Here is a 25487-nt window from a genome sequence, read left to right as displayed (position 1 = left end):
TTTGACCGTAAAAATGTCATTTATTCTCTAAATTGGTGCCATAAGTACAAATATTTCTCTTTCCTGGGTTCTCCCTGTCTCTTTGACAAAATTCTTCAGGATCCTCCAGATCCATCTTCCATTTACATACATCTTTAGTGGAAGAACTATATCTTGGCTTGCTTGTTCTGAAGATGACAGAGACTTGCATTCACAGCTCGTTGTGGTGTGGCTGAGGTTGTCTCTTAGCCAGTAACTGTGTCCAAAAAGCCACTTCCTCTGCTTTCAGTCTCTGCGATTGCTGGGTGGTGGCACCAATCTGCAGATATTCTTCTTTCTGGTCATACTGTGGCCAATGAGGTAGCCCTCGGCCATTAGGGTTCCTGGGAACAGAATAAAATAAAATTCCTCAAAGCTACTCTGTGATTTCTGCATTTTTACTGAAATGTACAGTGATTCCTGGATTATCCATGCCAAACCATCTCACTATCATAAGAGATAGAATTTTAGGAACTACTCTTCATCCCAGTGAAGACCTTGGAAGTCTGGCCTTGTCCAATATCCCCAGTTCCACCTTTGTCACCATCCTTACCCATTCCGAGCAAAGTTGGCCCAAAATTTCATCACCATCTTGCTGAGCTTGATCTCCTCTTCTGAGGCACCATCTATGAGGAAGAGATGGGGAGGAGGGGTTAAAAACCCATCACTGCTAAAAGCATAGCTCTTGGGCCCACTGTCAGCAGAACTTGGTACTGCTTAGAAAGATAGAATTCTGCACCTTACTCCATAACAGCTTAGTCAAAAGTTTACAGAGTCCTGGTTAACTGTGCACACTTTCAGACTGAGGAGAACTGATCTAGGAGTTATCAGCAGAATGCAGCCCACCTAATACTGCCTTCATTTTCTATGCCAATTCATTTGTTCTTTCACACTCGGGGTTGAAATGTTACATCATGGGGTTTCTTCCATCCCATAATATTGTTGGTTCTTAAGTCTTTTCTTATCCATGTAAATTTGTGAGTGTTGGGAAATATAATAATGTAGATGTGGTAAATCTTTACTTTACTTAACTGGGAGCTTGTTACTACATCTGATGTTCCCTGAACAGCTCGAGAGTGTGTTGTAGTGACACAGAGTTTCTGAAATTCAAAGGTTTAGAAGGGTTTTCTCCAAATATTAACTGTTAGAGCTTCTAAATGTATTACTAAATATAATATAGATAAAACTTCACATACACATATATTAAATATCTACATAGATATTAGACATACTTTGATAGTTTGAATATGCATGGCCCAGAGAGTGGCACTATTAGGAGGTATTGCCTTGTTGGAGTAGTTGTGGTCCTGTTGGAGGAAGTGTGTCACTGTTGGGGTGGGAAATGAGACCCTATTTCTAACCATGTGAAAGCCAGTCTCCTCCTGTTTGCCTTTGGAACAATATGTTGAACCCTCAGCTCCTCCTGTGCCATGCCTGTCTGGGTACTGCCATGTTCCTGCCTTGATGATAAAGAAATGACCTCTGAACCTGTAAGCCAGCCCCAATTAATTGTTGTCCTTCTAAGATTTGCCTTGGTCATGGTGTCTGTTCACAGCAGTAAAACCCTAACTAACACAAATACTAATATATGTGGATCTGATTCAAAGCATCAATTGTGACCTTACCCTCAATCATGCTCTGGTATGTTATTTTGAGTATAAATTCAAGAATGAGATTCATGTCATTAAGTGGCCTATGTATGATATACGTCTCAATCTCTTGTCAATGGTCAGGGTTGTGAGAGAAGTTATGCTCTCTATAGAGTAATATATGTTCTCCTTCATGTATGTTAGACCAGAAGAAAGGGTGACCATATCCATGTGTAGCTCACTTCCAATATACTGAATTAAGGAATCAAGATCAAGACTAGAAAAACTTGTTCAAGAATACCAATCCAAGACCGGAGGTCAGACTTATCAATTCTATACACATATCAGCAAAGAGATATTACCTCTTAAAATTGGGGCACCAAAGACAGAGTAGAGATCATCTGCATGGTCTCCTACTACATGCTTGGGTCTTTGGGGTGATGAGAAGCTCGGGTAGTATTGATACTCATACATGTAGGTGGGAGCTCCAGCATCTGTAAAGATGTGAATTCATAACAGTTCCTGTTATTTGACATACACCTAGACGAAATCAAGGCTCTTATCTTCAAAGGGAACTCCTGTTTATAAGCACATCAGAAAAACATCTTCAAGAAAACCCATTCATTTGCTAATATTTGCATAGTTAACAAAAATAAAAGTGATGTTTGAGTCTTATGTTAATGCAACTAAAATGAATATATAAAATGAGCCTGGCAAATATGCTCTATAGGTGTCAGTGATAAGACACTACTGTTTGTTCATTTCAAGAAGATCTTTGACACACTAAGTGTCTCCATTCAACCACTCTGGAAATCAGTCTAGAGGTTCCTCAAAAAATTGGACATAGTACTACCTGAGGACTGCTGGGCATATACCCAAAAGATGCTCCAAAATATAACAAGAACACATGCCCCACTATGTTCATAGCAGCCTTATTTATAATAGCCAGAAGCTGGAAAGAACCCAGATGTCCCTCAACAGAGGAATGGATACAGAAAATGTGGTACATTTACACAATGGAGTACTACTCAGCTATCAAAAACAATGACTTCATGAAATTCATAGGCAAATGGATGGAACTAGAAAATAACATCATGAGTGATGTAACCCAATCACATAAAAACACACATGATATGCAATCACTAATAAGTGGATATTTGCCCAAAAGCTAGGATTGCCCAAGATACAATCCACAAACCACATGAAGCTCAAGAAGAAGGACAACCAAAGTGTAAATGCTTCAGTCTTTCTTAGAAAGGGAAACAAAAATATTCATAGAAGGAAATTCAAAGACAAAGTTTGGAGCAGAGACTGAAGGAATGGCTATTCAGAGACTGCTCCACCTGGGGTTCCAGGTCATATACATACAGCCACCAAACATAGACAATATTGCTGATGCCAAGACGTGTATGCTGACAGAAGCATGATATAGCTGTCTCCCGAGAGTCTCTGCCAGAGCATGAAAAATACAGAGGCAGATGCTCACAGCCAACCATTGAACTGAGAACATGGTCCTCAATGGAGGAGTTAGAGAAAGGATTAAAGGAACTGAAGGGGTTGCAACCCCATAAGAACAACAATACCAATCAGTGAAACAGAGCTCCCAGGGACTAAACCACCATCCAAAGAGTACACATGAACAGACCCATGGCCCCATCTGCATATGTAGCAGAGGATGGCCTTGTTGGGTATCAATGGGAGGAGAAGCCCTTGGTCCTGCCAAGGCTCCATGCCCCAGTGTAGGGGAGTGTCAGGTTGGGGAGGTAGGAAAGGGTTGGATGGGGGAACACCCTCATAGAAGCAGGGGGAGGGGTTTTATGGACAGGAAGCAGGGAAAGGGGATAACATTTGAAATGTAAATTTAAAAATGTCCAATAAAAAAAACCAGAAAATTCCTAGAGACTGAACCAAACCTAAGTGCACCTCTCCTAATAACGTCATTTATTTTTCGTTGAAGTGCTGTTTAAGTTATTGTGTGTGTTTGGGGGGGGTTCCAGCACTTTGCTTTGTTCACCCCCTTTCTCATTTTACCTCCCTCTTGCTGGAAATTCCTTCTCCAATGAACCAGTTTGCATTTATGTCACATGTGTTTCATTACATTCTTACCCCTCCCCTTCCTTCAGATCTCTTCTTCTTACCTCATGCTCCCCATTCTAGTTACACATACAAAGACGCAGACACACAGACACAAAGACACAAACAGACACACACAAATGCACACACACATACACACACACATTCCCACACTCAGCCACAAACAGAGACACACACAGACATACACATACACGCACATATTCACGTATACAGACACAAACATATACAGACACAGGCACACACACAGTAATCTAGGTTCCACGTGTGACAGGAATGTGTTGTTTTTCTGAGTCTGAATGTTTCCTTATGAGGGAAATCATAAAGATTTCTATCCATTTTCCTGCAAGTGCTGTCAATTTTTTTTATGGCTGAGGAAAATTCCATTGTGTATTTATACTGTATTTTCTTTAGCCATGCATCTGTTGATGAACAGAGAGGACAACTCCATGCCTTAACTGTCACAATAATAAACATGGGTGAGTCAGTATCTCTATGATAGAAATCATCTCAGTACAACTTGTTCAGAGATGTATCTTTTGTGTATTAGTAAACCTGTCTTAAAGAAATGGGGCATTCAGAAATGAAGAGCAATATAGAAACAAAAGCTTATGGCATAAATTACCTCTAGACAGGCCTTGTCAAAATTATTGAATTCTTTGAAGTGAAGCAGAAAGATACTGGTGGTTAATAGGAAGAAAGACAGCACAGATATCAAAGACGCAAGTTGATATAACAATGCTCAGACACGGGAGGACTGTAGTGACACATGAGACTCTATCCTCAGACCACTCAAGTCTATAATGATGATGTGAGAGACTCTGTCCTCAGCTCAAAGAGTGACAATGCAAATGGCACCCACAAATGAGCCATAGCTCAAAGAAAGTGTTCATTCATAAAGAAATGTAAATTCAGATGTCAACCTTGTACAGTGCATATAGGATGGAGAAAGTGGGGGGGGGCTCCTATATGCAAACAAGGACAAACTGTTACCAGCTATACACGGGCTGTATGTGTGAGAGATGATTGTAAGCACAAGGCAGTTACATGTAAAAATGAGTAAGAGGCACCAAGTCAAACCAGATATGACTGTAAGCACCCACTGTGCAGAGCCATCAGGCCCCAAGAGAGGGCAGCCACATAGGTAGAAATAAAGTGATATTTTCAAAACAACAACAGCAAAACATCCCAGGAAAATAACACTCTTAAGTCTTTGTCTATCAATAACTCTCTCCAAGATACTCTCAAAACAAAACAAAGAGTCTTGCCTCACTTTAAGAGGGGCTCATGAGATAGGAACAAGAGATCTGAAGGAAGGGGGAGGGGTAAAGTAAATATATTGCATTGAACTCAGGGGCTGATCTTAGGGAAGATAAAGTTTACATACAGTGAAAGGATCGAACTGGAGATCCTTCCCATGCGGGAAAAATCAGGAAACACCAGGCTCAAGTGACTTTGGGATAAAAACATACAAACATTCCAGCAAAAATGTACAGATTATGCCAACCGATTTCAACAGAAGACCAATGGTTTTCTAAAAGTTCCTTCACAACATTCTTCAGAAATATATTTTGTGTGCAGAAACAAGGAAATTTTCATTAAAGTTAACAGTAATAAAGTTGTAGCAAATACCTTTTCTGAAAGGAATAGGTAAAACCAAAACCAAAAGGTAGATAATTAATTTTTTTTAATTATAAAAGTTAAAACACCCATGCTGAAGTCAGAGAAGTCGACTCAGCAAGTAAAGAGCAGATCAGAAGCAACTTATGAAGATTTGGAAAATATTTAAGCAATAGAGTGCTGGCCTAGCATACTAGAGGGTCAAGGTTCAACCCCCAGCACCACACACACAGACATAGAAACTCCTCTCCTCTCCTCCCTCTCTCTCTCTCTCTCTCTCTCTCACACACACACACACACACACACACACACACACACACACACACACACAGAGAGAGAGAGAGAGAGAGAGAGAGAGAGAGAGAGAGAGAGAGAAACAGAGATAGAGACAGAGACAGAAGAGACAAAGAGGCAGAAACAAAGGCAGGCAAATACACAGGCAGAAAGGAGAGAAATTTATGAAGCTATAAAAATGTATAAAAGGTTCCGTGCCTTTGGACCTTTGCCTGCCTGCTTGACTAGAGGAGGCCAGGGTAGAGCGCAGGGATCTGAGAAAAGTTCCAGAAATGATCCACAACTTTCCCTCCCCTGTATGCCAGAATCCCAAGGACACTGCAGTTACAGAGGCAATGGCTCCCTACTCACCCTTCCTGTACACAGCACTGTGGGGAGCCTGCTAGAGCAATCCCATTTATAATCTAAATGACATCATTCAGCAAAACAGACAGAGCAATCTATACATTCACATTGGGGCACAAGAAAGCCCGGATGCCAAAGCAACATCGAGTAGTAGGAATACTGCTCCTGGAGGTATCAGAATATCTGATTTCAAGTTATCCTCAGAACCATAGCATTGAACATAGAAAGGTAAAGGAAGAGATACATGGATTAATGAGATAGAGCAAAGGACCCAGATACAATATCACATGACTACAAACACCTGTCTTTACAAAAGTCCCCCAAAACATACATGCTAGGAAAACTGGATATCTCTATATTGAAAAATGGAAGTCAATCCTTATTTCTCAGCTTGCACAAAAACAACTCCCAATGGGTCAAGGGCTTCAACATAAGATTTGAAACAGTGAAACAGGTAGAGGAAAAAGTAGAGTATATGTGTCAAGGTGTATGTATAGGACTTTCTGAATAGGATTGCAATTGTTGAAAAAAATAAACCTAGTCATCAACAAATGAGATTTAATAAAATTAAAAAAATACATTTTGTACCGCAAAGGAAACTCAGTCAGCTGAAGAAACAGCCTACACAATGGGGGAAACTCTGCCATTTATGTCTGGCAGAGGATAAATAACTAGAATATACCAAAAAAAAAATCCAAAAAACTAAATATCAAGAAAACAAACAATAAAAAAAATAGGCCATGTAACTGAAATATTGTTGTGTTGCAGAAAATGATTTTGAAATTCTGACCCTCCTGCCTCTTATCTGTATTGATACCTGCATCTTTATTGATGGTCTAAAAGCAGCCACCAATAAAGGAAGCGTTCAAGCTCAACATTAAAAAGAATTCTAATACTATAATTCAAGTGGCAAGATGACAGGTATGTGCCCTAGCCCAGTGTGTAGGGTGCTGGGGATTGAACCCCATGGCTTTGGGCATGCTGAGTAAGCACTCTAGCAACCTATAGGAAAGTCCATCCCCGGTGTTGTTTACAGTTATCAACGACCAGGTTAACTTCCTGCATTTGCACCTCATCCTCATAGTCTATTGATTGGGAAAAGAAAAAAAAAAAAAACCTAACAGGATCTCTGCTGAGTCAGACTGCACACTGACTATAAGAACGTCCCACATCTGTCTTTCCTAGAAAGTACGCAGGTTAGGGGCCAAAGCAGGTGACTCTCTGCCACTCTCCAGTGGACTCACCTCTGTGGTCACGGGACACCATCACTGATGGGATAGAAAATGACACATCCCCAATAAAGGCAAGGATTCCATCTCTGATCTTGATGGAGTCATCACTACCTTTTCTGTACTTCTCAATGGCAACTGGAATAATATCCTCTGGTATACCCTGAAATAGATATCAAAATTGATCCCCAGCCTCTCTTGGGGATTGAGGTTTCATTGAGGCAGACAGTCCTGTGACCTGTGTAAATCCTTCCTGGGGTGATGCAGTGGGAGACATTAAATCGATCTGTAATTTGGCCCAGTCCCTCCAAATACCTGCATTTTTCAGCCACAGTTCTCTAGATGCTTACATATAGGGAAGCAAATTTCTCCAGGAGCGTAATGGCCATCTTCTTGTCCAATTCTACATCAGCTGGTACAAATCCCATCATCTATTGAAAAATGATTGAGCATTGGTGAGTGCTTAGGAATGAACAGAAAAGGGCAATCAGAAATACCATGCTCTAACTTAGAGATGAAGGCCATAGCTGTTCATCCAGTGGTTTCGGGTCTCTCATGAGTTTGACAAAATGAAATCAATGAAGCAAATGTTTTATATAGAGAAATTCAAGGAAAAACTGAGGGCGCCCTGAATACCTACTTATATCTGGGAACAAGTCCCCTGGAAAAATTATTCAAAGTTAGAGCAGAAGCGAAAAGCTCAGAGACAGAAGCACAGGTCATACCCTTCTGAGACTCACTTTCTGATATTTGGGTCCAGTAATTGCCTCACAAGCCACAAGAACACTCAGTCAGATAGGGATGGTTTCTTGAACATGTTCCCCAGGACTGACTGATTAGGGCCACAGTTCAGATTTGGGAACTGAACAATGACCCAGTAGAAACATGAGAAAATTTTCTTATAATGACATGCTAGCCAAGTAACAGTTAACTAGGCCTTAACAGTTTACCTACGCCTTATCATTCTATCTAGGCCTTAATATTTTACCTAAGCTTTAACATCTGAGGCAACAGCTATGCCTGTGCTCTTTGATCTCTGAAATCCTTCTGTAGAGGGAGAGAGCAGTAGAACTCTCCTGTTGGCACTGATCCCCTTCAATTTCTGCACTTGACTCCAGAGACAGAACAAGGGACTTCCTAAGATTCATGCAACCCTAGAAAATACCTATTTGAGAAAGTTCAATGGTTTTGGGTGAAATTCCTCTTTCACCTAGCAAAACAACAGCAGCAAAACACTGTTGAGAAGTCTGCCCATGAACTGTACTCTCTCTTAGAGCACCGGCTATAAAAATCCTCAGCCAGCATCCAGTCATTTCTTTTATTTTTGAAATGTAAAACATCAAAACAAAACTTTCAGCTCAAGAGCTTAAAGGTAAATTTTAATGTATTGTCCACAATTTGGGATAAAGGTTTGGGAGGCTAACTTGTTCCTTCTTTCGGTCCTTGGGAAGACAGATACCTTGCTCCTTTAAGGCTCTTACTCCACTTCGAACCTCTGCCTGTTGCCATGAAGATGAGACATCCTCTTCTTCCTACATCTTGGAGATGTAGGCATATGGACTCATTACCATCACTCCACAGCGTCTTGCAGAGTTCTCAACAGTCTGGAGACACCTCCAGCTTTGGAGTCAAGCAGTTAGTTCAGATAATGCTTTATCATTATATCCCTGCTGCCCTGTTACTGATTAAAATATGCCCCACCCTATTCTTTGTACTATTAGCAGTGAGTGTTTTAATCTTTAAAAATAATCTATTTCTACTCCATTCAAAAATCAATGATAACCCAGAAATCCCTTTCTTTGACAAGCGGCCAAAGGCCACTGAGCATCCCTGTGGAGACGTACAGGATCTGAGAGTCCAAGCACAAGGAGGAGATTTACCTCAGCCCAGCTCTCCTGAACTCCCAGCTCCTCCATCACTTTCACCTTGACCTTAATTATTCAGGCTACATAATGGTTATACCAACAGACCTTACCTAGCCCAAGAATTTCAAAATCCATAAAGAAAAGGTAAGCAATTAGTATAGAGTCCCCAAGCCTGTGCGTCTCAGTTGGGCTACACCAGAGAATGTTTCCTTGGAGGAATACGCCAGAGCAATGGGAACAGTTGTCCCAGACACAAGGCATGGCTTTAAGTCAGAATTCATGAGAGCACAGAGTAGAGGTACGATAGCTGTGCGTCAGTGGATGAGCATCTGTCAAAGGGATTTGTTCATGCTCACTGTTGGCAGAAGCCAGCCACATTCTTGCTTGTTGATTCCCACAATGTAGGGCACGGTGTTGAAGTTCTTCTCAGCCAGGATCTCTTTTGGGTCCTTCGGCAGCACTACATTGTCAACCACAGTTGACAAAAAGTGGTAGCTCTGGAGAAGAGAGCAGTGCAGTGTCAGAAATCCCCCACATCTCTTGCTATGCTTGTCTAAGGGAACAGTTGGAACACAGACCCCATGACTGAGCAGTGTGCAGAAATCTGTATCTTTTAGAAGGCCTATGAGCCACAAAGACCAAACTTTTGACATTTGTGAATGATAAGACTAAAAATAAATAGTTAATTGAAGGGAGGGGCATTTTCATTAAATATGTATAAATAAATAAATAAATAAATACCTCATATGTTCATATATATTATATATATATATGATGTGCTTCAATCATAAATATTCTCTAGAATTGATTTTTCACTATTCCTAATGGTTAAGTCTATAAAGCTTCCATGAATATTAAATTTGTGAATCCTGGGCCCTTTTTGCATTGGAATTTTAGATCTAGGTTCTTGGAAACCATTGGTCACAATAATGTCATCATCCTTATATATGGAACCCTATTTAAATGTACCTTAGATGACATATATTTCTCACCAAGAACTAGCATATGTAAGATTTATCCACAATAGAGTAAAATGCCATTTGACCAGGGATTACTACTTCTTTAGCCCTAGGTAACAAAACACCTTTTTTAGCTTTAGCTGCAATTCAGCACTGGCATGTGGATGCTACCAGAAGTTTAGATCTTTTACTAACTTTTTCATAGTTTTGTCATGCACTGTAGCTATCACATAACCATTCCCCTCAAATTACAAAACTGCAAAGCCTGCAGATTTCCTTGAGATCATTTACGTGTGCTGTATTGCTGTCAGGATGTTGGCACAGACATCACAGTCAAGGGCATGGTGTCTAAATGGAAAAGGCTATGAGTAAAGAAAAGAGATGGTACCATTTGGAGCTTAATCCAGGACAGCCCAAGTTGGAGCTTGAAGAAATGAATGTCCCAAAGCAAGATTAGAGAGAAGAGGGGTCACAAAGTGAGATACCCTGAATAGAATCAGGACATCCTTCTTCCCTTCCTTATTGAAGATATAACTCAAGGGAATTTGTGCTTTCAATCTTAAGTCTCCCTAAAGGCCAATGTGTTGTAGGTTTGGTCTCTAGCCTGTACTCCAAGAAGAGGTGGTAGAACCTTTAGGAAATGGGGTTACATAGGAGTTCAGGTAATGAAAGTGTCCGTTTAAGGTAAACTTTGACCCCATCTCTTTCCTACTTCCCTCTTGGCTTCCTCTAATTCTGTCCCAATTTCCCACTTTCTTCCCTTCCTCCCTTCCTTCCTTCTTTCTTTCCTTCCTTCCTTCCTCTTCCTTCCTTCCTTCTTTCCTTCCTTCCTTCCTTTCTCTTCCTTTTTTCCTTCCTTCCTTTCTCTTCCTTCCTTCCTTTCTCTTCCTTCCTTCCTTCCTTCTTTCCTTCCTTCCTTTCCCTTCCTTCCTTCCTTCCTTTCTCTTCCTTCCTTCCTTTCCCTTCCTTCCTTCCTTCCTTCCTTCCTTCTTTCCTTCCTTCCTTCCTTCCTTTCTCTTCCTTCCTTTCCCTTCCTCCCTTCCTTCCTTCCTTTCCCTTCCTTCCTTCCTTCCTTCCTTCCTTCCTCTTCCTTCCTTCCTTCTTTTCTTCCTTCCTTCCTTCCTTTCTCTTCCTTTTTTCCTTCCTTCCTTTCTCTTCCTTCCTTCCTTTCCCTTCCTTCCTTCCTTCCTTCCTTCCTCCCTTCCTTCCTTCCTTCCTTCCTTCCTTCCTTCCTTCCTTCCTTTCTCTTCCTTTTTTCCTTCCTTCCTTCCTTTCTCTTCCTTCCTTTCCCTTCCTTCCTTCCTTCCTTCCTTCCTTCCTTCTTTCTTTCCTTCCTTCTTTCCTTCCTTTCCCTTCCTTCTTTCCTTCCTTCTTTCCTTCCTTCCTTCCTTTCTCTTCCTTCCTTCCTTCCTTCCTTCCTTCCTTCCTTCCTTTCTTTCATTCATTCTTAACCTTACTTCTGATTATAATGAGACATACCATAGTTTGCTAATCTATTTCTTGGTATACCTGGCTTGAAAGATGGAATTCTTTGAGAGAGACAGATATTTCCTACTTTACTGCTATTCATCTCTGAAACCATAACCTGTCACAGAATAATTTCTTTAAAAATGCTAAACATCTGAAAGAATTGAGATTCTTTAAATTTCATAGACATTTGAGGGATAATCTGGAATCCCGTGGAGTGGTCAAGAGGACAGGGATATGAAATTTAGCATGACTAATGTCACAAGACCTTGACTGCAGATGGGAAGTGAGAAGAGGGGAGACTATGGAGGTCACTACTGGAGTTTTTCTGGTTCAACAGAGGGAGTGCTACATCTCTCTGCGTAGCTTATGACTTATGTTCCTCAACAGTGGTTTTCACCACCTTGGTTAAGCACCTCAGCCGTCTGAGAGTGCAGCCTCTTTTCATTGGTCCTTTTAGTACAATAGTCATAACTGAAAAGATACAAGGTTGCTAATTGAGAGCACTAATCCAGAAGTGTCGGCACTGCCTCTGGTCTTCTTGGCCCTGCTAATCTGTTGCTCTGGACCTCAACAGTACGTACACACACACACACACACACACACACACACACGAAAGGACTGTGAGTCCACAAACAGATATTCTTTTAATCGTAGTCTAAGACTATTACAGGTAGCTTAAAAGGTCCTTACCTCTTTGTTATCCCTTTGTGAACTGAGTTTAATCAGATTCTGTGGAGACAAGAAAGCCATTATGGTTAGAATCTTCCTGGTATTAATCACATCTTCAGACCTACGCTTCCAGTCTCTTCTCAAGCAGATAAGAGAAACCTACATGGCATCTTCTCAGGACATGCACATGGTAGAGCAGGATGAGGCCCATGGAGCGGCAGCAGAAGGAATTAACTAGTGCTATGTCCCAGCATCAGAGTGACTGAAGCTCGGAGAGATATCTGTGCTGGCATCCTCCTTTAGCCCTAGCCCTACCTCTTCTTGTAACAACACCCCAAATTTTTCTGTTGAGAAAATGGTGACTGAAGTGCCAGAATGTTTTATCTTTGATGGGAGACTAAGCTACACACACAACGGCAGAATGGGATGAATCCTCTGCTCCTCCTCTTCGCTAATTTGTCTTCAGGCATTCAGAATGCGAGCTGGGTCACTATGTCTCAGAACACAGTGATAGATTCAAGACAGTGCTAGTCAAACAGACTGAGAAAACAGGCATGGTAGGAGGACTAGATAGTTCCTAAGCACATAGGGTGTGAGTGTAGATTGCTGTTCTATGTAAGCTTTACAGGAGGCAAACATACTTCAGAATGAGGCCAGCAAAACAATGGGGAGCTAGGGTGTAAATTCTTATCTTTAGAGCATCTGGAATAAGCTGTACTCAAATCTGAGTTATTCGGTGTTTTTTACAATCCATTCCTTTTCCTGTTGAAGGCTTCTAACTTGGGTGTTAGAAAACCCCAACTCCTACAAGCTCACAGATGCTCATTCCAGCCCATCATGATGGAGATTTCAATGCTACTCCATCTAATGGGCCTGATATAAGTGTGTGCTCTGGTTAGAGTACCTCATGGTCCCAGTTGGCTAAAGAAAAGCTGAATAAATGAAGCCTGTGGTAGAAGTTCACTAGACTACACACGCACCATTTTCTTCATAATCTCTAAGAGCTCCTCTTCTGTCTTTTGACGCAGGCAGTGAACAATGATGGCAGATGTGGTGGTTTCACATCCAGCCATATCAGCAATTTGCTATAAGACATAACAGACAATCGCAGATGTCAAGAGCAACATCAGTATCTTCTACTAATGTAGACAGGTGCTCTACCCTAAGTGCCATTTCTGAAGATAAAAGATTTCCTGAAAGTACTCCAGATCAGTAAATTCCCTAAACAGGCCCAACAAAATGTTGCCTCTGTTATTGTTTTTGATGTGTGTCATGAACACATCTGAGCCTGTTATCTTAACTTTTAAACTACAATGTTGCATTCACATTTTGGTCATCCTTCTTCTTGAGCTTCCTCTAGTGTGTAGATTACATCTTGGGTAATTCAAGCTTTGGGGGGGGGGAATTAGAGGAAGTATTGAAAGAGTTGAAGGAGCTTGCAACACCATAAGAACAACAATGCCAACCAACCAGAGCTCCCAGGGACTAAACCACTAAGGAAAGACTATACATGGACTGACCCAGGGCTCCAACTGCATATGTAGCAGAGAATAGCCTTGTTGGGACACCAGGGGAAGGGGAAGCCCTTGGTCCTGCCAAGGTTGGACCTCCAGTGCAGGGAAATATGGGGGGGGCAGAAAGGGGGATGTATGGGGGAATACTCGTATGGGGGAGGGGGAGAGAAGGGGAGGGGGCTTATGGACAGAAAACCGGGAAGGGGACTAATATTTGAAATGTAAGTAAAGAAATATATCTAATAAAAAATTTTAAAAAATACAATGTTACAAAAATGTATTATCTTAAGGGGAAACCCTGTGCAGTAGATAAAAGGCAAGGAATTCATGATTCCACTGTCCACTTCACATCCACTGTCTCCATTTACAGACCTTTCAACCTCTAGTTTCCAGAATCTGTTATATAAGGAGAGATAATACATGTGTCATGCTTCAGAGGGCATCCCGCCTTCCCATATAACCCATGCAGAATTGTAGAGCATCTGAATAATGTAATGCATAGGAAGAAACTTCAGAACCTGCATAATGTAGTTTAGATGAAGCCCTAGAAGTAATTTCTGTTCAGTCATTCTCACTTTGCAAATCCCTGGAGCACATAGCTGAATCCTATGACCAGAAGGACATTTGAGGACTTCGGGAAAGCGTATGGTGATTTTCCAGGGTAAGACCTACCTTAGCGGCTGGTCTAACATCCTTGGTTAACAATCCAGGAAGGAAGACCACCCCACTCTCAGAAATGGCCCTGTGGAAGAGGTTCTTGGTCAGTGGGGACAACACCTGTCATGAAAAGAAGAGGGGAGTTTAAGCTTCCAGGCAGGTCAATGTCACCCTCTTACCCTCTGAAGGCTCCTCTTCCCTGGTTCTTCTTGGATTCTCTGGCCATAAGACTCCACAAAAGAAACTCATGGAAGTATACAAAGATAGCTACTTCATATAATACTGTGTATAAGGAAAAATTGGGAGATATACCAAGATCCTGACATTTGGGATATTCAATAAATAATCAACTCAGAGTTTACCATGTAACTCAGCAATTATAAGTAACAACACTGCATGAATGTTTAATGCTTGGGGAGATATTTATGTCATACTGCATTTTAAAGATGAGTTTCATTGTTAAAACAGCACGATTAGATTATAAGATTCAGAATATAAATAAATAATATATAGACAGGCAAATAAGTAAATACGTAGAAGCCACAGTGACCCATATAAGAGCCACAAGGATATGAATTATATTTTTCTCTTTAACATTTATCTGTAGATTTTCTTTCTTTCAATTTAAATATGTATGTATAAAATGCAATCACTGAGTTTATATTCTGTTTAACTCTGTAGTTTCATATGGCTAACGGAACTTTCTATAACATCTCCTTAACTCCCATTTTCCATATAAGCATTTTTCACAGCTCAGTTTGCATGTTTCCCACACCTACTACCCACTCATCTATGTCTCAGCTTCATAGAGCCTTCCTCTCTGCCACTTCCCGCAAAAGAGCTCGCACTTCTCCTCCAAACTCTGATGCCCACCCTGGTAGTTATGGACAAGTCATAAGGACACCTCACAGAAGATCTTTTCTTCCCTCCACACTTGAGTCCCCTACCATGTAGATCTACCTTGGATCCAAACAATTACTTCTTCCAATCTGTGGTTTGTCATCAACCTTATTCCCCCACAGAAGCGAGGTAAGCCCCAGTCCTAGCTAAGAAGGTGCTGGCACTCCATAGTACTTGGAGAGGTAGTGTCCTCTGCACTAAGAGTTTGGCCCTCTTGGGTTGACCACATCCTAGTGAAGGCCACACCTCCAAGAAGATATGGACAACATAAAGTAGATATGACGAGTTTAAAATAATATTTAGAAAAATGGACACAAAGTTAAGTGGGGAATGGAGGGCAGGTGGATACGCAGGAGATGAGGAATGGGGAACCATGGATACCTTCAAAATTCACTGCATGAAATTCTCAAAAACTAATCACAGTACAAAAATGTACAAAATGAGATTCATTTTTTATGGAAGAAACATTCTTAAATACTTGGAAAATATGGTAAGTAAAGGAAAAAAAAACCTCAATTAAGTGAAGAGGCCAGGGCTATCATTGATCCAAGATGCCTACAGCTCTGCGGACACCAAGTAAAATTCCCACCTCCCTAGAAACCAACTACCATTAGTTCAGTTGTAGGCAACAGACCATCTAATATAGTGCAGGAAGAAAAATCAACGCCAAATGCAGGTTTGGGACCAGCAGTTGGATGATCTCTGAGTGGTCCCATCAACAGCCACATTAGCAAGACTGGACACGAGGCGTGGTACCCAAGATACTTACAAGAACAGAGACACTGAAACCTCCTGCTGACTCTCCAAAGATGGTCACAGAGCCTGGGTCACCCCCAAAGTTGGCAATGTTGTCCTGGACCCAGTGCAGCGCAGCCACTTGGTCCAAATGACCCCAGTTTCCCCTGCTGTGTTCATCCCCTGTGCTGCAAGAGACATAGAAGGGACATGTTGCACGGCAGGGATCTTAGGACCATATATGTACTGGGGGTGCATCCTTTGCGGCTTTCCGGAATCCAGGTGAGATCAGCATCCCTGACACAGGACTCTGCCTCTGCATTAGGCTGTCACTCATTATTCTGACCACTATGTACATGAGTCCAACATACAGCCAACTCTGGTGTGAAGGCTGCAGCGTCTCTTGAAACAAAGTAAAAACAGGGCAATGTTCAGCTCCCAGAACAGAGCACAAACTGACAGACAAAGTGAGAATATGGTGTCAGCGACTGGGGAAAGAAAATCAGGTAAGGAATAAAGCAATGGTGGAGTGAGTTTTAGGCTCGTAACCAGAGAAACCCTCTTGAGTTGGTTACTTGTACTAGAATCCTAAGTAAAATGAGCACTCAGTGAGTTGCAAATATCCAAAGAAGAGAATTTCAATTAAGATGAGCAGCAGGATAAAGGATCTGGACCTGGGAGAACAAAACTGTGTGTGTAACTTCTGTGTGATGCAGGTAGCGTAGTGCTGGGAGTCTTGGCATGGCTTCTGTGTCATTGCAAATCATGTGAGGGTTATGCAAAGGCAAGACACGGATCAGACAGTCATTGTTTCACTAAGTATTCTGGCCATAGTGTGCAGCACTGTCACCTAAAAGTTGTAAGTTTGATTAAAATGATCCTAATAACATTAACCCATCCCACAGAAGCAAGGCTTTCTTAGGTGGGAAAGTGGATCCAAAGCAAGTGGATGGAGTATATTTTAAAGATAGACTTGCAAGGATCTGTTGTCTGACTGGGGACAAAAATGGCATAAGCCTAGAGTCCAGGATGAATGCAAACCCCTGCGAGTCAATGGGTGTTTGTAACAGCAACAGCTATATAGGTGCCTTGTGGGGGACAGATGAAGGCCTTGGTTGGTGTCAGGGGTTCAACTTCTCCTTGTGAAGTGGGGAAATTCTGTCCATGTTTAGAGAAGATGGAGAGGTAGGTGAAAGGACTGTGTAGGATTTAAAGGAGAATTGGAGGCCACAAATAGAGTGGAGGTGTGGCTGGAATCACCCAGAATATTTATACAGAGGGAGAAGGAAACACACAGTCCCTGAGGTCAAAGAGAGGGGAACAGAGCAAAAGCAGACATGGTGGTCAGGAGGAAAATAGCAAGGTCAGGGCAAAGAACCTTCTCATCGTAGCTAGTGTTATATGCTGTCTGAGGTTGGATGAACACTGGTAAGGTTGTAGTAGCTTCTAGGATGATGACTTGGCTTCATGAGGACTCAATGGTTTGGATATGCTCTCTGCCACAAGAGCTCATGTACAGGAGCTTTGGTTCCTAATGCGCCAGGTTCATTCAGTGTTTGAATTTGTAGAAGGTGAGGTTCTTCATTGGGTGCACTGTATTTTGATGCAGTCTGTACGCTCAGGGGAATCATGCTGTATTCCAACAAAGTGAGTTGATACCGAAGGGACGGGATTGAGTTTTCATTTTCTTGAACTTCCTGCTTTACCATGTGGTTGTCTCTTTATCCCATAGACTCAGTTTCCCTTCTTCCATAGTGATGCATTATAGCTTAGGGCATCACCCTATATTCAAGTCTGAATAATTATGCAGTCCTTGGTTTCCAGCCACCCCAAACACTGGCCTAAATAGATCTGGTTTCCTTATCACTGACACATTTCAAACACATTACTATAGAGCTACTGAATGTAGTAGCCAATATGCAGAGAGGAGTGTCCACAAACCCTACCTGAAGAATCCCCAGATGCCCAGGCGATACTGAATGGCCACTACCACCACGTTTTCATAGGCAGAGAGGACCCGGCCATCATAGGTTGATGCCCCGCCCAGTGTCATTCCACCTCCATGGATCCACACCATCACCTAGTTAGCAAGAAAAGAATCATACTTGTTCTAGGAAATAGAATTGGGAAGGGGCTCAGAAGGGGCTTAATTTTCCTGGCGTGGCCCTCCTGATTCAGGGCATCACACTCAAAGTTCACCAGGGCCGAGTTGGGTTGCAAAAGTCTTTCATCCTCAACTTCCCTGGCTGGAAGCCAGGATGTCACCTAATTCAATGTCCCCATCCTTTTTCTTAGACCTACGTGCCACGTCTTTCCAGGGTTCTTCTCACTGAAAGCATCATCAAGTGAACAACGATGGGTGAAGGTTTTCCCAGCACTCTGACATCCTGACATGTGGATCATTCTTATAGCTGAATCTTTTAGCTTCTACCTCCATTACCTGCGATGTGTCTCGATGCTCATTTCTGGACCCTGATGGGTACCCTGACCCTGTGCTTCATTGCTCCACCTCTCCCCCACAATTCTCCCCATTTTGATAATCCCAGTTTATATCCACCTTCTCTGTCAAGACTTCAGATATCTGGCTATTAAGAGTGTCTATAGCAGGTTCTTTTAGAGGCCTTGAGGCTGATCAGAGATACAATAGCCTTTAATGTCTGGCCTCAGAATTTAAAGAGGTCCCGTTTCATAGAACTGAAAGAAGATAAAGTTGAAGTCTTACACGACACTGTCCGACACTGTTCATAAGGAACGAGAAAGCAAGGATAATCGGAGCATGGTTAAATGACAGAAACAAAGATCACCCCATTTGATAGATAGAAAAACTGAGGCACATGTGCTGGGGATCCCACAGCCAATGAAAGGTACAAATAGGGCTTAAGCAGACATCTGTCACCAGCACCACAGCTGAGCGCCTAACCAATGAAGCTCATGGCCATAGTTCAATGATCTGTGCCAGGAGCAGGACCTCGCAGAGCTCCGACTAGAGCGTCAGGGCTTCTGTGGTCTCTGCCAGGACTCAGGTGCCGCTCAGCGACCTCATTTGTTCACCAAGACCATGTCTCTAGACCCTGGGAACATAGATGGACAGTTCCTTGCTTTCCAAACTCCACGAGTTTCTATTTCTCCTCCCCTTAGGCTCTCTGCAACCTACATGGAGGGTCTGAGTCAAGCTCATCTTAGAGGAAAGATGAGCCAGCAGGTTGGCCAAGGAAATGTTGAAGCTGTTATCTTATGTGTCTGTAAGGACCAGCTGACATGATCCATGAAGTTAAGGCTATGAGAAACTGTCCATGTTCTTGCTTCTCCTCCTGGCTCTAAGTCTGGCTGTATGGATGCAGAGTCCAAAACAGAAGGGGAGCAAATGAGTGAGGCTGAGATTTGCTCTCACCTCCTTATACGATGCAAACATGTTTAGGATGAAATATAACTCTGGTGACTTCTGCTTCCTCCCACAATTCTGGGTTCTGTTACAGGTGCTCCCAGGACAATGGGCAGATGCTCACACCCTCTCTTATTTCACTTCAAAGATATCTCTTTTATAATAGCTTCTCCCCAGAACTCTGCCCTGTAACTGGCAGCCTGCCCTTCCCTGGCCTCCTCATTCTATGGGAAATGCTGACTCATTCAGCCATCAGCATGTGCCAAAGGCCACTAGGGAGGGGAAGGAGATACAGTACAATCACAGGCGGTGACAAAGGACATGAAAAGTGCTTATGAGATTACCCCAGACTCCTCCCTCCACACTGCCATCATGGACCAGGAGAGTTTCACCCTGGCAGTGAAAGTTGTCTTAAGTAATGTGAGGAGAAAGGTAGCACACATCTCCCTCAGCAGCCCCCGCCTAAGGGGGCAGGTGTGAGGATAAAAGACCCAAGCGCTTGTCCTGCCACTCCTTCTGTGTTCTCCTTCCTACCTGAGTTTTCCTGTTTTATTATTTATTTGTTCATTTCTGTCTGGTGGAAGGAAGTTCTTGGTCCCTGACTCAGTTCTGACATGTGTACACTTGTGTCTGAATGCCTTCATCTCCTTCCAGTCACCCCAAAGACCTGGATGCTGTAGCACTTAGGACTAGATCAGTGGTTTCCACACTTACTGGCAGCCTGCTATTCTTTGTAAAGTCTGCAGGAGTGTAAATATTCAGGTAGAGACAATCTTCAGAAAACTCGAGATGGATTTTCTCCTTTCTGTTGGTTAGGAGATCATTCATCCTCTGCCCTTTTGCTGCATCTTGAGAGCACCTGGAGGGGAGAGTGAACACCTGAGATTCCAATGTGTAGAAATGGGTGATGTCACCTGAATCCCACCCTTGCACCAGAATGTTGGTGTTGTAAATGGAGGACGAGAATCCAGTGTAATTAGTAAGAGGGACTTTGTGCATAAGTGGTGGGAACCCGGAGATCCCTGATCCAGTAGGGAAACACTTAGCATCCCTCCCTTTCCTAGAGCCTTTGAGACACTCTGGGTAACGGAGAGATGCTCAGAGTCTGACCTACGTGGGATATGACAGTCTCGTCACTGTTTGGGTAGTGCTTTGTTCTTCACTAGCTCTAGTGCAGTGGGCGGAGGGTGTCCCTGATCATTCATCAAGTGGCCTTCTTCTAGTCCTTATGAGATTTCTGTGAATCTGGGAGTTATACCAATAACTGTTTATCATGTGGCAAGTCATGGCTGACATCTTTATGGGATGACCCCAAAGACTGCATTCTCATAGTTAGTCACTGATATGCTAGACAATACTGACTCAGTACTTTTCCCTGCTCTGTGTCCAAATCTTCAGGTTCAAGTAAAGCCAGTGTTATCTCTAATGACCTCTGTTAGCCTCTTATGCTATCTGGCCAGAAAATGACTCCCTCCTGCACCATATAAAGACAGATGTTCTCACAGAATGAGTCCCGGACCCACTCATCAGCTTACATAGGTGGATAGGTGGTGGTGTTCTTCACGAAGCTCCAGGGCTCTGCAGGCTGTGGTGGAGCAAACCTCAGAGATCCCAGAGGGGGCTTGGCAAAAGGGACTCCCAGGAAGACAGCTACAGACTGTGTGACTCCTTCTAAGCTGACGTACTTCCCCAGGACTTTGCCTTTCGTGGTGTCCACCACGGGTGGTGAAGAGGGGTTTCCTAGTGGACACAGAGGAATGATAAGATCAGACCTGTATTCCAATGTCATGAAGGAGAAAGAATTGCCAGGAGGAACAGAAGAACTTTTGGTTCCTCTCTTAGAAACCTCTAGAAACCTCTTATATTTTTTTGGTTGTGAGCTACTCTTCAATGGCTGAGTCCTCTCTCCAGCTTACTAAAACAGATGCAGAGGTCCATAGCCAAACACTGGGCAGATCTTGGGGACTCTTATGGAAGGGTTGGGGGAAGGATTCAATGCCATGGAAGGTATAGAAAACCCTACAGGGAGATCAACAGAGTCAACTAACCCGGACCCTTGGGGCTCTCAGAGATTGAACCACCAACCAAAATGCCTACACCGGCTGCCCCTGTCCCTCCCCTGAATATATGAGGCAGATGTGCAGCTCAGTCTTCATCTGGTTCCTCCAACAACTGGAGCAGGCTGTTCTTAATGTTGTTGCCTGTCTGGGGACCTAGTTTCCCTAACTTGGCTCCCTCGTCTGACCTCAATATGAAAGGACGCACCTAGCCTGCAGAGACTTGATGTGATGGGCTAGGGGGCTATACAAGGGGGCCTCCACACTCACAGGGGAGAGAGAGAGAGAGAGAGAGAGAGAGAGAGAGAGAGAGAGAGAGAAGTGTGAGGGCAACAGTATGATAGGATGGGGGACAAAGAGGGGCCAGCAATCAGGATATAAAATGAATAAATAAAAAATTAGAAACAGTTATTCATCAGGAGTCTGGTGTTGAGCAACTTGATGTACTGTGGAATGAACAAGAAGTGGTCAATTGTCTCAGGAAGGTGAGCCTTACAGGAAAACAGACATGCTAGGTTGGAAAGAGTGAAGTCTTCTGATTGGTGACATTGTGGAAGAACTGAGACATTGAGCAGGAGGAGGGATGACTATGAACAATGAAAATAATAGAGTGATTAAATAGGAAGCAAAAGCAAGAGGTCCAGATAGAATAAGTGCTTGGCTAGGAAGGATGAACAGCCTATGGGTGGAGTTCACGGAGAGAAGAAAATCCTTAGGATTCAATGTATTTCAGGAAGGTCACTGCATGCCTGGTTAAAGGATTAGATTTAACATGGTGGGTAAATATGTAACAGAAGTGTTTCTGTATTGAGAAATCAGTGACCTAAAATACTCTGTTCTGTCTGTGTAGGATCCTCCAGGAGAAAGAGGGATTGGAGTGATATCCATCTGATGGTTGGCTCCATTCTTGAACAGCAGACAATCATCGCTAATTCCCCAAGAGCTTCCTTAACTGTTCCTCCACTTTCTGTGGGGCCAGAAAGAAGCACTCTGAGCATCAGGAGGATAACCACCCATTTCACCACAACCGATGCTGGTGTCCCTTTATTTGAATAATAGCCTTCTTGTCAGAGTAGCATTTTAAACATGTGGTTTCTGATCTTCCTGACCTAACTGTTCCTCTTTAGCTGAAGAAAGTAAGGCCAATTCCTTTCCTCAATAAGGAGAGAGAGAGAGAGAGAGAGAGAGAGAGAGAGAGAGAGAACATGACGTGATGTGCGGTGGGTAGGAAGGTGGGGAAGAGCTGAGAGGAGCTTGGGAGGGTAAAGAATATGATCAGTATTATATAAATTTTTCTATAACAACGATAATGTTCAGTCAGAAAAAGAAAATTTCAGATTTTCTTTCAGAAATATCCTTGTCACCAGAAAGTCTTTATGGGAACAAAGATAGTTACCCGTGAGCAGTGAGCTCAGTGACCAGTTCCATAAAATGGACATTTGATTGTTTTGATTTCTAATTCTCGTTATTACAAATAAAAGCAAGTGAACTTACGGGGAATCACAGGTACATTTGCTCTCCAATTTATGATGTTTTGACATCATGGCATTTGTTAATGATATGTTTTACTTTAAGATCATTAAATTATCAGATTGAGATCTTGTCCTAAGTCTGAGATGAGCTTTATAGAGAAGGGCCATTAATACTGGGAACTTTTTTGTGAAGTCCTGATTACAAACTTGGGGTCATGCCTGGTGTCCTCAGAAATCAATCCCCAGCTTGTCTCCTTGTGTTGTGGCTGTTAATTATTATTGTTTTGTTTAACTTTTTATTTTTAAACACACCACTGGGAAACCTGGATATGAGGCAATGCATAGATTGAAACATGGGAGATTTTTTCCCTTTATGAATTTCAAGAGTTGTTTCCTATGCTTGGACACTGTTTATAATCAGGAAGAAACTGCTTTATAAATATGAAGTTATGTATTCTCATATACAAAGGAGGCTTGCTCCCTGCCCTGATATGGGGCTAAGGAAGGAAAGAAGGCTACAGGTTAATCTGCAACAGCAGCTCCATGTGGGATGGGTGTGATGGGAAGGAGGTGAGATAGCCTGGTAAATGGACCAGGGCTGTTAGGGTGCACTTATGACTGCTTTGCTTGAGAGAATGAGACACAAGGAACCAGCTTAATTTCTAGGCAAGTTTAGGCTATACAGCAAGTGAAAGTATAATCTGAACTGCATAGTAAGACAGACACAAACAAAAACAGCATTGCATGTGACCATCTCCATATTGAAAGGTCAGAAAGGGGCAGATGGCTCTGTCCACTTGAGCTGAGGGTATTAAGTGTGTGTGTGTGTGTGTGTGTGTGTGTGTGTGTGTGTGTGTGTGTCCACTCCTAGGAGTGTAACATAAGAAAAAGAGCCAAGATTACAGAGAGACACAGCTATAGCTGAGTGAGAACACACACGAAGAGTTCTGTCATGAGAAGGCATAAACCAGGGAAGCCTAAAGAAGTGGTGGAGGAAGAGGAGGAAGAAGGGGAAGATGAGGAGGAGGAAGAAGAGGAGGAAGAGGAAGAGGAGGAGGAGGAGGAGGGATGAAAACAATGCTTCAGAGATGGGAGAAGGCAAAGTCTGATTACAAATGATAAAGCATGGCTGAAGTGATTGTGAACTTTCAACCTAGAACAACATGTGCTTGCATGCAAGGGGTGGGTGTGGGGGAAGAATACTGCTAACAGAAGCTATGACATACATCATTGCAAACATATATGATGCCTACTTTATACCAGAGGTGCATTCTACTTTCTTGTGTTCATAGCAATAGCCTTTCTAGGTAATTATGGATATGTCCATTTAACTTGGAGGCATCCTGTGTGGAGTTCCTAAAGATGCAAAGACAGTGGTGTTGCCATGGTAACTAGCAGCAAAGGCATGTTCTGCCTCAAATCTGAGTCTCTTTCCAGGCCTTTCTCAATGTCGCCTGTTCACGTAAGGTGAGGCATTGGAGGAACTGATTACGGGCTCTGGATTCAGGAACTAGAGCTATCCCAGGACATGATTTTCCAGACAAACTTGGAAGAACATACCAGTCTCTTCAGGCCACTAACGTGGCTCCGATATAAACAGGAATCAATGCTATAGCCACATATTTACCATAAATTTAGTCTGTGTGTCTGATGTTTAGGAGACCATCATGACTGGTGGGGACTGTCCCTCTCAGAGTCTATCTATTTCAGACTCATGACCCTAAACATTTCCTTTATGATAGCATGGACTATTGCCTACCTGTTCACCTACTCTCATCACCCTGAACCTGATACCAGACACCTAAGATGTGCATTGCTCCCTAGAGTCCTTTGAAATGCTAATAAAAGAGGCATTTTTTGCTACAGGCGCCCCAGCCTGAGTCTCCTCACTGATCTGGCACTTCCTGTACCCCCTACCTCAGTACTATGTCTCTCTTCTTGGGAACAATGAATAACAAAGTGTTTTTTCAATGACTATTAGGTCCTGATGTGTTAGCTTTATTATACTGCATATTTTCCAATAATACATCTTATATTTATGTATTAATAGAAATAATACATAATAATTAATAATACATAATAACAATACATCTTATATTATGTTTTAATAGAAATAATACATAATTAATAATACATAATAATACATCTTATATTTATGTAGTAATAAAAAATATGCATGGAAGGCCCACTACATGTAGAGTCACGAAGGGGCTCCCTCTCAAGTGTACCTCTCCTCCAAAAAATGTTAGAAATGAAACCAACTAATCCTCTACATTTAGTGAATTAAGGAAACTGAATTGTCTTGATTCCCTTGGGCCAGAGCTGACTCCTTGTCCTCTGCACCTACAGTGCAGGGCCTCACGGATTGTCTTGTCTTCTGATCTCAGTATGTACTGTACCAAGGTGTGGGCAGCTTGGATGCAAATTCACATCAGGAGAATGACTTCTCCTGCAGAACTTAATCTGTCTTGTCTGCTCCAGGCACACCCTGTAACTCGTTGTGTCCCCACAAATTTGCATTTCCAAAGTACTCACCATAAACCACACAGGTTGCTAGGGACACCAGGAACAGGAAGCTGAGGCACATCTTGCATGGACAGGTGCTCCAGTCAGTAGAGTTT

General features: G+C 42.5%; 1 protein-coding gene across 1 annotated transcript; it reads right to left on the bottom strand.

Annotated features, from left to right (window-relative positions):
• Ces1f (carboxylesterase 1F) lies at window positions 1-25487 on the bottom strand. The gene is made up of 14 exons (NM_001103359.2): window positions 25402-25487; window positions 20873-21077; window positions 20052-20196; window positions 17902-18035; window positions 15990-16143; window positions 14336-14440; window positions 13130-13234; window positions 12171-12209; window positions 9408-9548; window positions 7537-7617; window positions 7202-7349; window positions 1970-2101; window positions 572-644; window positions 1-362 (listed from the first exon to the last, which is right to left on the bottom strand). Exons 1-14 carry the CDS (start codon window positions 25451-25453, stop codon window positions 191-193), a joined length of 1686 nt encoding a protein of 561 aa, NP_001096829.2. The 5' UTR covers window positions 25454-25487; the 3' UTR covers window positions 1-190.

Source organism: Rattus norvegicus, chromosome 19 (genome assembly GCF_036323735.1).
Source record: "Rattus norvegicus strain BN/NHsdMcwi chromosome 19, GRCr8, whole genome shotgun sequence".
Classification (NCBI taxonomy): Eukaryota; Metazoa; Chordata; class Mammalia; order Rodentia; family Muridae; genus Rattus; species Rattus norvegicus.
Note: the sequence above shows the minus strand (reverse complement) of the source record. Positions and strands in the feature narration are given on the sequence as shown.

What these genes read in the sequence shown, in the direction of transcription:
- Ces1f (NM_001103359.2), bottom strand. Translation starts at nt 25,453, where the DNA reads ATGTGCCTCAGCTTCCTGTTCCTGGTGTCCCTAGCAACCTGTGTGGTT. An exon ending in TAGAGATTATGAAGAAAATG is followed by an intron (nt 12,210 to 13,129) that starts GTGCGTGTGTAG and finishes TTGTCTCCACAG; the next exon opens with AATCTGATTAAACTCAGTTC. An exon ending in TGGTGCCCCAATTTTAAGAG is followed by an intron (nt 645 to 1,969) that starts GTAATATCTCTT and finishes TCTTCCTCATAG; the next exon opens with ATGGTGCCTCAGAAGAGGAG.